General features: G+C 48.7%; 1 protein-coding gene across 1 annotated transcript in view; it reads left to right on the forward strand.

The window, feature by feature from the left end:
• Window positions 1–15,946, forward strand: part of COL5A1 (collagen type V alpha 1 chain) — a 130,971-nt gene that overhangs the window by 88,794 nt on the left and 26,231 nt on the right. Inside the window, 10 exon segments of the mRNA XM_009642264.2 lie at window positions 12–65; window positions 1,638–1,745; window positions 2,370–2,423; window positions 3,698–3,751; window positions 8,670–8,714; window positions 9,045–9,098; window positions 10,016–10,060; window positions 11,230–11,283; window positions 11,859–11,912; window positions 15,880–15,933. Of these exon segments, the coding sequence (XP_009640559.2) occupies window positions 12–65; window positions 1,638–1,745; window positions 2,370–2,423; window positions 3,698–3,751; window positions 8,670–8,714; window positions 9,045–9,098; window positions 10,016–10,060; window positions 11,230–11,283; window positions 11,859–11,912; window positions 15,880–15,933 (576 nt within the window).

Here is a 15,946-nt window from a genome sequence, read left to right on the forward strand (position 1 = left end):
CTCTTATTTAGGGTGAAGATGGCTTCCCTGGCTTCAAAGGTGATATGGGCATCAAAGGAGACCGGGTAAGAGTCTATGACCGAGGTGATCTTGCAGCGCTTTGCCTTCCAAGCCCGTGCGTTATCATGGAAGCGCAGCTCAGGGAGAGGGGCTCTTGTTGGGGTCCTTCTGGCATCTCTGGTCTCGAGGCAGGAACACAGCGATTTCATATTCACCTCAAGCACAGCAGTTGCAAATCCCTAAATTTGCTAGTCCCACCTTGAAGGTAAAATAAAACTGAGTGATAATAGAGGGCCCTATCTTGCTGCTTAGACTGCTAGGAATACTGTGTGATCCAGCTGTATCATATATTTATTTCCAGTATCTCTTTTCCCCCATAATATTACATCTAGGGTCTGGTAGGCATCTTTACTTGCTCAGTCTGATGTGCTTCCGTACCATCAGCATGAGGTGTAAAGTTGCTGGGAACATGCTTTAATAGAAACCACAGCAATGCTATAGAAACTGCCGGTGTGGAGCGTTCCGTTAGAGTCGTAGCTTTAGCAGCAGGGCACGCTGCCTGGTCACAAAAGCTTTTAAAATCAGTGGAACACCCAGACCACCAGAACTCCCAGATCACGCTCGGATGAGGGCAGCGGCCACAGCCCGTGGCTTTGCAGCGTGTCTGTCTGTCCTCCACGCCCAGCCCCTGGGGACAGGGGGCTGTCCTCGTCCCCTCTCCGAGTGATGCATTGCCTGGGGCTTGGTGTCCCCCCAAGCTCTGAAGCCCTCCTGGGGATCCAGAGAGCTTTGCAGTCATTCATCCCCGTGTTTAAAGGAAAAATTAATGCCTTGCGTGAAAGCTTGTAAAAGTAGAAATCAAATCCTCCATCTCTCCTGCATTTAACTATGCAGTTGAACATTTAAAGCAACTGGAAGCTTCTCCAGCCCCCTGCTTCTTGCCCCCCTAGCAAGGGCTGAAGGTGGCTTCTCAGGGAGGTGACTGCTGTCCTCCCCAAATGCAGGCAGACGTAGGCTCCTTCAGACAAAGCTCGTGGCTCCAGTCCCCACCAGCGAGCCCTTGCGTTTTATGATGAGCAGTGGAAGCACAAGGGCTCCTTGAGGGCCTCGTGGGTAGATCTGTGTTCGCAGGGCGGGAACATCTCCTCTTACCCTGCGTGACAAAATGACAACTGCTGGTTTGCGTGCCGAAGCCTGCAGTGTCACAACGATTCACGCTAATAGCTCAGTCCTCCCAGCTCTCAGATTTCTAATGATTCTCAACACAAAAGCTCCAGCCCAGTCTTTCTTCTCCAGTTGCCCTCTTCAACCCCCAATTAAACACTTCCCAGGGCTTGCTTGCACATCAAACTGCGATTTGGGAAGCAGGAGGTGGGTAGAAGGGCGCGTTGCAATCAGAGCTAATGAAGGCTGTTTTGGTGGAGATAACGGCCAGGCTGTGTGAGCTGTGCTTTGGGAATGCTCTGCAGTTTATTCCGTGACAGTCTCATCTGAGCCTCTTGGTGAAGACCAGCCTTCTCCAAGAGTTGTATTAGCAGCTCCATGGAGAATCTGATTGCAGCTGGGGGGGGTTGCTGTCAGCAAACACGGGGTCTGGGACCTGCCCACCCCATCAGCGCTTGTCTTGTGATTAACAGGGGGAAATTGGACCTCCTGGCCCCCGAGGTGAGGATGGTCCTGAAGGTCCCAAAGGTCGCTCTGGCCCCAATGGAGATCCCGGTCCTCTTGGTCCTGCTGGAGAGAAGGTGAGTCTCAAGGATGGAATCGCCCGGGGATGTTTTACAGTAAACCCCACTTTTCTTTGGGTGTCTCGGGTGGGTGGCCAGGGCAGTGCCCAGCGTGGGGGGGCAGTTTCAGGGCAAAGGGATGACAAGAAGCTGCGGGAGCTTTGTGTGAAGGCTGGCCTGAGTTGTTCAACACCATGACCAGAGGAGACTCAGAGGAGATGGTTTTATTGCAGCGATATGAGTTGAGCATGTTGGGGCATTGGTCTCGTTGGGGTTATCTGCTTGGGTACGGTGTCTTGAAAAAAAGACTAGAGGAAAAAAACGGAGAAATTGAAAGTATCATGGAGTCCAGTCTAATTTCTAGGTGCATCCAGTTGAAAAAAAAAAAATAAAAAAGCAAAAAAATAAGCATTCCCCACTAGGTCCCCGACACATTTACAGTGCTCACTCTGCATCAAACCCAACGGGCTTCCCCCAGGGAGGGCAGAGGATGATGGCAGAGCCCCGACAGCTTTATTCCGCCCATGTCACGTCTGCTTTGCTTTTGACTTCTCTGCAGTTGGCATCTCCCCTTTCTGCTGGTGCAAATCTGAAGCTGCTTGCGTGGTCTCTCATTCTGACACGCTTTTGTTTGTGTTTCAGGGAAAACTCGGCGTGCCAGGACTGCCCGGCTACCCGGGCAGGCAGGGCCCAAAGGTAACTCGGCCGGGTTCAGTCCTTGAGAGGTGCGGGGTGTGCTGGGGAGCCCAGTGGACGCCGACGGGGCTGGGACGGTGGTGCTGTGCAGAGGGCTTGGTCCCCCGCTGATGGGACCAGGAGGAACGGCAGCAGTTCCCACTGCACGGTCCCTCCTTCCCGCCCGTGCAGGGCAAATTTATAGATGGGTAAAACCAGCTCCCAGCCCTTAGCTGGTGGGAATCGGTGATGGGTTCTGCATCGCTTCTGTCTCCTGCAAAGCAGTGGGAAGAGATGGGGGGGGACGGGGGCTGCGGGATGCGAGGGCGTGCAGGGCTGCTTCGGCAATGGGATAAACAGGCTCCGCGTGAGCTTTTGTGCTAGTAATAGGCGTAATAGTCCTTCTTCTTGTTTTATATCTTCAAAGCTCTGTGCTAGTGTTAACTAATTAATTAAGGAGAATAGCTAATGAATCAGGGTCTCCCTGCAATTAAAATAAACCTGCCGTTTGCAGGTTTGCAGACATCCTTTATATCTCATCTGCACGCCCACCTTTATTTGGGCCGTTTTCAAACGTTCTTTTTAAATTAAACCTGCGAATTCCACTACACAGACTAAGGCTGCAGCCTGATTTTTACACGCCCTGAAGGCTTTGAGAACTTATGTTTTTGTTAACTTTTTTTTTTAAGAATCATATTTTATTATTCATGTTCATTGCCTGAAAAAAAAAAAACCCAGGCTTGTTTAACGCTGGAGACATAATTATCTGCAAGAGATTGTTTCCTGGTTGTGGTGTCGATGGTTTATTTTTTAATTTGTATTTCATATCTGGGGTAGGGGTTTTTTTTGCATTTCTTCAATGAATTCATATTTTAAAAGCAGCAGCCACTACTCTCCAGGCACTTACATTGGAAAGGAACAAACCAGGAGTTAAATTTTCATGTGCAACGTAGTGACTTAGGAACTAAAAACCAGAAGCCTGCCCGTTCCCCTGGTGCCTGGTACAACCACAGGCTTGGGCCTTTGCAGTGGCTCCTAATGAAGCGTGGAGCTTTTTTTTTTTTATATTGTTGTTATTTTTGGATGAAATTTAGTTTCTGAGGTCATTTCGGGTCTGTCTTCGGTTTTGTTTTTATTAAAGGAAGGTTAAAAAAAAAAAAAAAAAAAGTTCTAATGTGTTAAACAGAGTGATGGGGGTTATTCCAGGCCAGCGGGCGCCTGGCGGGGATGGATGGACAGAGCTGCCCCTTTCAGCCTCTCGAACCGCTCGTTCTCTCTTTGCTCTTTCCCCCAAGGGCTCAATCGGCTTCCCAGGATTTCCAGGAGCCAACGGAGAGAAGGGCACACGGGTAAGAGCCGCTTTGTCTAGCTGCTTTGCTGGGGTTTTTTCCCCTCCAAAGAAAGGTCCTTGGGCAGGACATGGGGAATGCTCCGCTGCAGGCAGCTGCCAGGCTGGTGCTGTGGTTGCTTTTGCACGAAGGGGTTGCCCAACAAGGGTTATCCCACCTGCTCGCATCCCAGGATGAGGCCCCTGGCGCAGGGAGCGTGGGACCGGCAAGAGCCTGGAGCAGGCAGGAGGCTCCCGACGCCGGCTGCTGGGAGAGGAGGATGCCAGTATTAGCACAGGCAGCTCTGCAGACAGCAGCTTTCCAATTAAACACTGGAAAATTTTCCCTCAAGATATTTTAAGAGATTTCTCTGAACCTGAATCCTTCCCGCGCTGTCAGACTTTGCTCAGGGCACGAAGAGCTTTTTAATTAACAGTAATTATTAGAGATGGGTGAATCTGTTCAGAAGCAGCAAGAACCCTCTTTAGCCTGACTTGGGATTCAGAATGCATAGCTGAAAGCTCTCTTACAAGTTCCTCCTTTTAATAAGTGGAGCTATTCTAAATTCATAAACACCCTTAAAATGTGGGGGCTCCATCCTCCAGACTCGTCTCTACCTCTCACCCCACTGCTGCAGACGTTGCTCCTGAGCAGGGATTGTCTGAATACACTGGGGGGTTTCTTATGCTGGCATTAGGGGATTCAGAGTACAAATATAAAGTCATTTTCTGCACCAGCTCCGGTCACAGGGAAAAAAAAAAAAAAGGAGAGAGTGAGGAGAGCAAGTGGAATTAGTTTCCTTTTTACTCTCATTTAAATACAAATGACTTCTAACAGACGTGTTTGATAGGAGCCCAGAAAATATAAATCACTTTGCACTGCATTAATACCGTGGCACTGGAATTTGGTTTATATCCACCCACACCCCCCCCCCCCTTTTTTTTTTCCCACTGAGTAATTTTCATTTCATTCTGAACTACAAATGCGGCATCGTCTCCCCTTCCTCTGCTCCAGCCGGGCGGGAGGAGGAGGAGGGAGGCTTTGAATAAGGCAGCTGCCACGACAGCCTTGAATTCACTGTCGCCCTATAATTACCACCCGCCTTATCGAATATACAGCGATAAAATCCTTAGGCTGGATTTTTGAGCAATGTAAAACAGGACCTGGGCACCGCAGCGGGGCGGAGACGCGCTGCTTTGCATCCCCCAGCATCCGCATCCCTCCTGCTCCATCTGCTAAATTTATTCTGGGGGGATAGAGAGCCAGACCACTGGGATGGGAAACCTTTCTGGGAGCGGAGCTGGTCGCTTCTAAGACTGGAAAAAAGCCCCCAAGGGTTAGGCTGGTTGAATTTTGGCCATGTCCAGCCTGCAGGGGCTCGAGGAGGGGAGCGGGTGTGCTGGGAAGCGGCCCAACTTCAGCACCAAGTAATGATGATGAGACAAGAAAAGGCAAGATCAGCAGTTTAGAGTGGTTTTACCCTAAATGAGCCTTGTGCGCCTGGGGGGAGGTAGCGAGGACGCTTAGTTACACCCCCAGCACACTGACGCACATCTTCAGTTTAGGGGTTGAAAAGGGTATTTTTGCTTTTCAAGCCCAGCCTGGAAGGAGACGGGGCAGCCCATGTTGTCCTGGCTCATGAGCGTCAGGAGCCCCCAAACCTCTGGTGTGAAGGAAGGAGGCAGGAATTTGGGGAGAAATGAGAGGGGGTTTGTGCGTGGGGAGCAGGGACGGGGACTGGCACCCCAGCCCCTAAGGGGCAGCACAGTCTGGCACACGTCTCAAATAGAAATAAGTTGGTTTATTTTATGGTAATTTAAATTATTTTTTTCCTCTCCAAAGTGTGATTGGCCATTTCTGCCATTTTACACCCAACCCAGCAGCTTGCACTTGTTTTATCAGTGTATTTGTATGTGAGGGTTGAGAGAGAGAAGATTTTCATGGCCAAATCTCTCCTTTAGCAAAAGGAGCCCAGCTTGAAAATTTTTTAAGAATAGCAGAAACACTGAATTTCAGTAACCGTTTTGGTATCATTCTTTTTTTTTTTTTGCTCCCAAGTATCCAATTTGAAATAAGGGAAAAGCGATTATAGACCAAACGACAGACTGAGCTGGGATCGCACCGCACAAGCCAAGTGGAGACCATCGACGTAGTTTAAGCCTGGTTGAGTTAGACTTGATAAATCCTGCTCTGTCCCTCCCGAGACGGCTAGACTTGCTATTTTATGAGCATGTCCACACAGAGTCAAGAAGGAGAGTTTCTAAGATTTGCTTCTCCGCTGTGTTGTGGAGTAACCCAGTTTGCAGTTAAAACAACCAAAAATCCGTGGTTTGTCTTTCGGTTTTACAAGGTGTTACTCTGATGCTATTCAACGCAGTTGTTTATGTGTCCAAAAGAATATGAATCACGCATTTCTCTTACCATCGTATTTCAGTAACCGTTTTGGTATCATTCTTTTTTTTTTTTTGCTCCCAAGTATCCAATTTGAAATAAGGGAAAAGCGATTATAGACCAAACGACAGACTGAGCTGGGATCGCACCGCACAAGCCAAGTGGAGACCATCGACGTAGTTTAAGCCTGGTTGAGTTAGACTTGATAAATCCTGCTCTGTCCCTCCCGAGACGGCTAGACTTGCTATTTTATGAGCATGTCCACACAGAGTCAAGAAGGAGAGTTTCTAAGATTTGCTTCTCCGCTGTGTTGTGGAGTAACCCAGTTTGCAGTTAAAACAACCAAAAATCCGTGGTTTGTCTTTCGGTTTTACAAGGTGTTACTCTGATGCTATTCAACGCAGTTGTTTATGTGTCCAAAAGAATATGAATCACGCATTTCTCTTACCATCGTCATCATTTAGGAATTGAAATCAGCTTTCCAGCTCGTTATTTCAGCAGCACAAGTAGTTTTCCCGAGTCCTTAAATAATAAAGCAAGGGTTAAAGCCAAAGGCAGAAGAGCAGCACCAGCAGATCCCGCCAGCGCGGGCAGCTGAATTTTGGGGCTGGCGGGATGCGCAGCGCTGAACTCCTCAGACCTGAAACCGCAGCTTCTGGCCGTTCAGCTGCCCAAAAGGGCGGGCAAAGTTAAAAAATGGGGGAAGAAGAAAGGATGTTTGGTGGATTTGGAGAAGCGTGACCTGTTAAACGTCACGGTAGTTTTGGTGAGCGGCTGCTTGTGGCGGTGCCTGTTCCCACCCAGCTGCCCGCCGCTGGAGGCGAGCTCGGGTGAGCTTGCTGGGACGTTTTCAAAGCCTGATCATAAAATCAATAGTTAGACGTGGATAAGTGGTCTTATTTTTAGAGCTAATAGGCCTCTGCCATTAGCGCAGGGCAATAGATCTCCCTCCTCGCCTCGTCTGACAAGAGCCTGGGGGGTGCGTGGAGGTACCGAAATCCAGACCATTTATTTGGGTGCCTAGAAAATAATCTGAATTTAGATGCCTTTCCCTCGGTGCGCCTGTTTGAAAAATATAGGTCTGTGTACATTTACAGTGCTATATAAATTCCTCGCAACAGTACACAGTGCTGTATGCATGATTAATGATAGCAATAAGCAGGGGAAAATTTTGCTTAAAAATAGAATTGAGGAAGAAGGAGAGGAGCGCGTGGGGCTACCTGCAGGGGGGCAGCACACGCTCCTCTCCACCTGCTCTGAATTTAGCCTCCCATAGCTAAAGGAAAACCAGCTGGAGTACTTTAAAATTATTTTTGCAATTAATTAAAAAAAAAAGAACGCCAGCGGGGCTTATTAAACGGAGGCACGGAACAAGGAAAAAACTAATTTTAGTAGCTTGAAGAAAGTTGATTGTAAAGTTTTCCAGCTCCTGTTTTTATGTTTGCCTGGTTAATGAGAGCCAAATAGGAGAAGGCAGGATTGTGAGATGATGGATTTGGAGCAGAAAATGGCAAGTGATATTTTAAGCGTTCTGTGTTCCTCGCGTAGAAGGCAAATCTTTCTCTTCCTTCCCCTAACAGGTGATTGGTACCAATAGTGGATTGCAGGTCCAAAGGGAGAAAGTTAAACCTATGGCTATTTTTTTGGTAACTTGAACCTAAAAATAGTGCTTTCAGGGAGCAAGCTGTTAGCTGTCTTTTAGGCGCAGGGTAATGGAGCTTAACGTGATGCCAGATTTTAGGACCCAGCCGTCTCTGTCTTTTTCCTGTCAGAATTAATCACAGTCCCCCATTAGAGGAAGCTGAGTGCATCTGTCAGATCTCATAAGCCTGCTGCTTTGTCGCTGCTGCGAAACAATGTCTTAAATTACTTGTTTAGCCCAAAGTTCGCGGAGATGAGGAAAGATTTGTAAATATGTGGGGCAGCTTAATTGGCTTGTGTGGCGTAAAATAACCGCTCGGAGCAGGAACCCTGCTCTGCTGCTGTCACTCCTTAAATATTGAACAGTACAGGTCTTGCAACACGTGTGTGCATCGGTGTGAGCCAGCCCGCCCTGCTCCCAGCCGGGGCGAGGACCAGCCCTTCCCCACCTCGGGAGCTGGGTGAGGGGATGAGCAGAGATCAGTAGGAAAAGGGATTATAGGTTTCGGGGTGGCCGAGTCAAAGAGCTTTTTTGCCAGCTCTTGGCGTGTTAACTGGCTTTGGAGGAGACTGCGTGGTCCCAGCGGGTGGCCTCATCGTTGAAAGTCTTTGTGGTGGTTTAAAGGACTCGGGATACTTTTTCTGAAGAGATGCCTTCCCTCGGATGATAGATGTCATCTGGGCATGGGAATTACTGTCCAGACCCTGCCCAAGCATTATAAATTAAAATAAATACAAGAATCGGGAGAGGAAAGCAAGCCTGCTTGTTGTGCTTTTCATTGCAGATGTGGAGCGGGGAGGTTTTGGGGGCAGTTAATGTGCGATGGGCTCCGTTGCGGGTTCATCTGCTGCAAGCTCAGCCTGCGGTGCTGGCCCCTAACTCCTCTTTGCTTTTTTTTCGTTCCAGGGGACACCTGGCAAACCAGGTCCAAGGGGGCAGCGCGGTCCAACGGTAATGATCCATTTCTTCATTCTTGTCCGTTTTGAAAGCTTGTTAAGACCGGGAAAAACTGTGCCCTGGTTTATGTCCTCACTGGGTGGGATCTGGCCTTCAGCAGTTACGGCTAAGCAGAGGGGGCACGGTGATTTGGGGCTGGGGCTCACCAGTGAACATGCTTTAAGCTCATAACGAGGTCAGACCTCCAGTGACAGTGACAAAGGCTCCTGTCATCCCCTTGCTGCTGGGGCAGCTCCTTGACCGCTTTGGGTGCTTTGCCTGATGACAGTGTAGTGCTGTGGGTAGCAAGAAGGGCTAAAATGTCATCTTTTGTGTCTTTTTAAGGGTCCACGTGGGGAAAGAGGCCCTAGGGGAAGCACTGGAAAACCCGGCCCAAAGGTAAGCTTTTGGAGAGCCTACTGGAATTGCCCTAAAAAGCGTTGGTATAAGAGACCGTCTGGTTCATTGCCCTTCTCTCCTGATCTTCATTGCCCAGCCAAAGGGCTCATAACCCCCTGGTGACATATATGCAAAGATCCTAAACATGTGTGGGCCCACGTTGCAGCAGGATGTCAAGTGCATGCACGAATTAAGAGCCATTGCAACCAGAAGGGGAGGGAGCAGCCCTACATCAGGCGCAACCCCACAATCCACTGACGCTTCTGCTAAGCCCTTTTTTTGGTGTTTAAGTAGCATTTGAACCACCTTAGAGGCCTTAGGCTCTGCCACGGGCCATGGGCCACGTCTTGCTGCCAGCCTCCGGAACCTTGCACCTTGCCAAGCCACTTTGCATGCACACTGTGTGCCCGCGATTGGTCACGGGGCAAACCAGGTATTTCTCTGCCAGCCAATCTGGAGGCACACTCCGTTCCAGAACCTGCTGCAGAGAGTGATTAAGTGACCATCAATCGCTGGGCATGGAAGCGAAGCTTTTGTAGTGAGACGTTGTCACCACCGCGCTGCCGGTTTTAAAAATAAATGGCTTGGATTTGTGTCGGCATGAATTTTTGATAAATACCTCGACTTTGCGGCGGCATTTATCTCTCAGAGGGAGGCCGTTATCTGGTGGAAATATCCTGAGCTCGCTGACGTTATCTTCCCTGTATTTTTATTAAGCAATGTGGGGGGAACGAGCAGCTGCTCATTTGTCACTGGATGCCGCTCCTGATAACGAATTATTAATAGAGAGGGGCCGGGGGAGCTGGTGGGCTGTGGTGTCACCGTGGGCTCGGGGCCATTTGAAGTCTTTGCGCGCAGCAGCTGCAGTGGTGATATATGTATTTTTAATGGTCTGTTGTTTTGTTTATTTGTAAAAGGGCAACTCTGGTGGTGACGGCCCCCCCGGTCCTCCTGGCGAAAGGGTAAGGCAAACTGGTGGAGCTAAAGCAGGGCTCAGTCCGAGCCTGTGAGTTTAACACAGCAGATGAGACAGCTTTGCAGGGCTGGGGTGGTGCGGAGGGTTTTGGTGCCGTGAGCATCCTCCCAAGTACCCAGTTAAGCAGAGAGGGGTGGGCAGCTCGCTGGAGCCGGGATGCAGCTTAGCATCCTCGGTCAGCAAAAAGGAAAAATCTGCTTGGAAATACAAGGTGAAAAGTGCGTGGGTGGAGAGAGGTCTTGCAAGTCACCTACAGCCCCGTGGGTCCTTTCTGAGCTCTCCGAGGAAGGCTCAAATGGGACCTTAGGTGTACCGTGTGAGCATTGCTCCAGGGGAAAAGGGCAAAGCCACCCCTGGGTGTTGTGCAGACTGCCGGAGCCCTGGTTTTCTGGAGGCAGTGGTCCTCTAGGACCTTCTGCTGCTTTCTCCAGATTACAGCACGCTACGTGGAAAATACTGAAACAATGGGGCTTTCATGGTTTTAGCCTCAACTTCAGCTTTTTTTCCTGGGTTTTTTTTTTTTTTGTGTGTGTGTGTGTAAATTTTCTACAAAATTTCCCAGGGAGGAAATGTATGAAATTGGTCCCTGCTTTGCATCTGCGGGCTGTGACCACAGGGGCAAGGGGGGAGCTGCTGCTGCTGCTGCTCCCGGGAAGCCGGACTCTGAAGAGCATCAGAATAGAATAGAATAAAATAGAATCATTTATGTTGGAGAAGACCTTTAAGATCATCAAGTCCAACCGAGATCAAGTCCAACCGCCCGCGGCAGCGGTCCCAAAGCCACCAGCTCTCTTCTTTCTCATTCCCCCATGAGCTGGTAGCTCCCAGATGCTCTCTCTGGGAAAAGACCTATTTTTCATAGCACTGGGAGGGAAAGGCACAAAGTGGTTGATAGCCCTCTTCGTGTTTGCAGTGCTTTTTGTCGCTGGAGAGGCCACTCAGTTAGATGTGCCTGGTGTTTCTTATCTCTCCATGCTTTTTTTTTCAAGGGGTGGCACCGTGCAGCTGCATCTCACACTTTGGGGCATTTATTTGGGGTAGAAGAAGCTGGCTTTCCATCTCTTTGTGCTCATCTGCTGTTCACACAGAGCTAGTATTTCATAGTGAAGTGTTACGGGTTCCTTAACCATGTTTTCTGGCTTGTTTTCATCCCAGGGACCACCAGGGCCTCAAGGACCGACTGGATTTCCTGGACCAAAAGGCCCCCCTGTAAGTAACTCTCTGTCTAGAATAGGCAGAGAAATCCATAAAGTCTTTCCCATCCAGCTGTGATTGCCGGTGCCAGCTCAGTCTTTGCTGCTTCTCTCACAAGCGGCGGCGTGCCCAATAAAAGGCATTTCTGAGACATCGTGATAATAACCCGGCGGATAAAGATTTTAAATAGCCAAGTAAATTGCGGCTGATTATGAACGTTCATTTCCTAATGACTCAGTATCGCTAGGATCTTCCCTGGTTGCTCTGTTCTTTATTTTCCCTCTGTATACTGGGAGGGCAGCACATCAGAGTAACACTTCTGTCCCTGCAATGATTATACACTGCGGGGGGACCTCAGAAACCTTTTTGGAGTGATTTCCTCCCCTGTGGTGAACAGCTCTGGACCTGCAAGATAAATCTTTCCTTTGGGAGATGTGGGAGAAAGGGCCGTATCTTTTAGGGTTCTGAGCACCCTCATCTCACTCTGAAATGGTTGGGAATGAACGCAAGGAGGCAAGCAGGTTTGAGTCAGTCCTTCTCACAGTTTTACTACTGGTCATGTTCCTTCTCACCCTGGTTTTCTGCTGTAGGGTCCTCCTGGGAAGGATGGATTGCCTGGTCACCCCGGACAGAGAGGAGAAACCGTAAGTAGCCAAAAATCTTGGGCAGATCATTAGTCCTGAGTCTCGTCTTGCTGGTTGGTTTTTCTAAACCCTTCTGTGCAGCTGGGGAGATGTGGCCACACGTTTGTTTTCCTCGGAGGTCCGTGTCTCTCCAGCTGCATGGGATGGTCTACGGGAAGCAGCCCTCTTCTGAGCAGGACAGCTCAGTCTAATGATGATTTGTGTGAAGGTTGTGCACCAAATCCTCTCTCCCTGTCCCTTTAGTAGATCGTGGAGGTCATGTGCACCATGCGTGGAGAAAACGTGAGCAGAGGTGTAGTGATGCCAGTGACAGGCATCAGAGGCAGTTGGGTTTTTGCTGTGACGGGTGCTGCTCTTGCTCCTCTTGGCAGCTCCTGACGAGGTGGGAGGATGTTGGCTGGGGTTGAGTCAGGCTCAGCACCAACACAAACCAGTGCTTGGTGTGGCTCTTGCGTTCATGAGGTGGAGAAGAAGCTGGGGGGTGATTTCCAAGCAGCCCTGCAGCCAGACTCTGTACCCCAAGGACTTGCCGAAGCGCTCGTCCCTTCACCCTCCCGGGGGGAAGTCTGTGCCTCCGCTCTTTCAGGTGTTACGGGTAAAACCCGTGCTTTCTTTCCCACTCCATCCTTTGGAGATGTGCGGGTTTTATGTCTCTCTACTCCAGAGACATAATTCTAGGGCAGAGATTTTTCATGGAAGACGGGCTCCATCCTTTGCGAGCTCAGCTTTCTGCACTCAGCTGTGTTAGGTCAGGGGCAATTTTATTTTCTCTGGAGCCTGCAATGGGGAGAAATAAATGATGTTAGCTTCTTGATGCACCATGTGGCCAAAGCCAAGAACTGTTGCATAGCATTACAGAGAGAGTAAGAGTTCCAGCCCAGTTTTGGCAGTACTTGTTTTGAGCCGAAGGCAATTCCTGGCCAAGATGAGGGGTGTAATGGTTTTACTCTAGTTTTTCTGTCCGCCCTGGTTTCTGCAGCATGCTTGTGTGTCAGCCAGTTGCCTTAGCACCCAAGTAAGAAGAGCATCTCTGCTGCCGCTGCCTTTTAGCCAAAGCTACGCACAAGGTCTTCATGAAGTTTTGCTTAAGCCCCCTCCAGCAATAATCCCTTGCTGCAACCCAGGGAGCGGCTCCTGGCTGTTTAGGTACCTCACTGTATCGTACGCGTACTGCTTTGTCCATTTTAAAAGGTTTCGTTGCGCAGATGTAATCATTGTTTCTCACCAAAGGAGAACGATGAGGCATGTGGAAGGTATGATACCCTGGCTGTCGTGCGTCTCTGGTGGTCTGTTTTCTGCACCTTTTTTGCTTGAAGGATACCCTAAGCAAAAATGACCCTTCCGCCGTGTACTCCTCTGCATGCAGTGATTAGTAGTCTTCTGTTTGGCATTTTGGGGGGGGGTGTATTCTTTTTCCTCGGCTGTTTACAATCCAGCTCATCGGCTGTTGCTGGTGTGTCCCTCTCCCCAACTCTGCATGCTGCATGTTAGCAGATAGACTCTGTCCTGTGTTTATTTTACAGGAAAAACCCCTCCAACTTCGTCTACTCATCTTTGCATTTTTCTCCACTGCCTTTCCTAGCAAATGAGCATTAAAAAGGCTTTGCACATTATGCATTTTTTCCCCTCAACTTATGACACAACAATTTAATTAACTTGCCTGGCATTTGCTAAGCAAGGCAATGCAAATACTGCTCAGCACAACACCAGGTATTTATTTACAATCCATAAGATTGACTTTAAGAACACACAATCCTTGGGTCGGGATTAACTTAAGGATGAATAGGCTAGATATAAGAAAGAAATTCTTTCCAGTGAGGGTGGTGGAACCCTGGCAGGGGTTGCCCAGAGAGGTGGTGGAGGCCCCAATCCTGGGAACATTCCAGGCCAGGTTGGCCGGGGCTGTGAGCAACCTGCTGTGGTTAAAGGTGTCCCTGCTCCTGCAGGGGGGTTGGGCTGGGTGACCTCTGGGTGTCCCTTCCAACCCAAAACATTCGATGATTCTATGATTCTATGATTCATGATTCTATGAAGAGTTTTTACTCACCAGAGCCTGACTGTGGCGTTTAGTCTTCTTTCATTGAGTTTTCTGTAACTTCCAGGACACCCACATTCAAATTAGAAGTAGTAGTAAAAACTTCACTTGCATCTGCTGTTACCAACTTGGAATAAAGCATCAAACTCCAAGTCAGCCTGAATATGGATGGAGAGTGGGCTCTCAATAATTTGGGGTCTGAAGGTATTCCCCGACAGCTTTCTTCACTCATTGCAGCAGTAGCTTGCCTATCACAGGCAAATGCTTCCAGCAAACCAAAACTCTGTTAATGTGTGCCATCGACAAGCTTGCAAAGATCACCCTCCCATGCATCCTCTTGGGGTGCACGCAGACCTGTGCAGAACCAGGTCGCAAAGTCCCTTTTTTGTCCCCCTTTCCTTACACAGTGCCAAAAAGCAAGGAGAGAAACGTAAACCTGAATTAAATATTATTTCCACATCAGTAGCCATGTCAGTGCACTCTGTACCTTCATGCAAGAAAATCTAGACTTGAAATCTGAGTGTCAAATAGTTCCCTTTTTTTGCTACTCGATGAAAAGTAAAATAGGCACGCTGAAGGATGCTGAAATATTTATTAGATTTACGAAGTTTGAATCTAAAAAAAAAAACCAAGAAAAATTCTAAAAACTCTGTGCCCCAGGCTCAGGCAGGGTAAAAGGAAGCCCCTTTCTTCACATTAATAAGAAACATCCTCTACAGAACTGGCTGAAATGTTTTTATATGATAAGCGTTTAAATTGCGCATTCATTTCACAAAGATATTTTACCATTTCCCCATCAATGACCAGACATTTTCTGTGGGCCACAGACAGCTATCGAATAGCACGGAGTAGTTTTTTTAGCGTGACCCATTACCGTTGGCTTGGGATTTATCTGATCGTCTTTTGTGGCGATGAGGAAATAGCCTGTGTGCCCTAAATGACATTTCTCAAGCTTGTCAGCGTGGTATAGTAAGAATGATAATTAATGTGCTTTTTAAAGAGTGGCTTAGGAGAGCTAAACAATCGCAGTGGTGATAGTTCGTTATTGTCACTCTTCAAATGTCATTATAATTAGCTGTCATGGAGACTTTGCTACTCATCCGCATTTGGAGAGAAACACATTTGTGATTTCTTTCAACAGATGTTGATGGAGGGAATAAAGCTTCCCTGAGCCGCCGAGGCTGGTGGGCTGTGGGCTTCAGCAGGGCTGGAGATGGGCGCTGCTGGTGCCGAAAGTGGGAGACCCAGCCTCCGAGATCCTGGGAGCTAAGCCTAGAAGGGAGCTAAGCCTAAACCAGAATGGGGAGCAGGAGAAGGGGAATAGTTATTATGAGTTACTTAGCAGGAAGGAACTCACACGTTCTGACTTTTTAATAGCTGTTTCCTCTATAGGTTTTATGAGCATAGCAGGGTAGGTTTAGACTAGATATAAGGAAGAAATTCTTTACAATGAGGGTGGTGAAACACTAGAACAGGTTGCCCAGAGAGGTGGTGGAGGCCCCATCCCTGGAAGCATTCAAGGCCAGGTTGGACGGGGCTCTGAGCAACCTGATCTAGTTAGCGGTGTCCCTGCTCCTGCAGGGGGGTTGGACTAGATGACCTCTAGGGGTCCCTTCCAACCCAAAACATTCTATGATTCTATGATAGCAAATTTCTTTATATATATGTGGCCAGTCCTTCAGCCAAACCACAGTAGCTCCATCAAAACAGCAGAGCTGAGAATCCCTTTTTCTTCCTCTGTGTCATCCCTGTATAAATGTACAAATATTTTCCATTCTGTTTGATTTCTCATTCCGTCTCTCTTTGGGTGTCCACCCGTTCCTGGTCAGCAGTTTCACCAGAGGAGGAGCAGTCGGTTGGCAGTCTGGGACCCTCGCTGGAGCGCTCCTTGGCAGAAGTGTCATCTCTTTCTCTTTTCCCTTTCTCTAACAGGGTTTCCAAGGCAAGACCGGCCCTCCAGGACCCCCCGGTGTCGTAGGCCCTCAGGTAAGAAACGAAC

The sequence above is a fragment of the Egretta garzetta genome, unplaced genomic scaffold (genome assembly GCF_000687185.1).
Source record: "Egretta garzetta isolate BGI_Z169 unplaced genomic scaffold, ASM68718v1 scaffold417, whole genome shotgun sequence".
NCBI classification, from domain to species: Eukaryota; Metazoa; Chordata; class Aves; order Pelecaniformes; family Ardeidae; genus Egretta; species Egretta garzetta.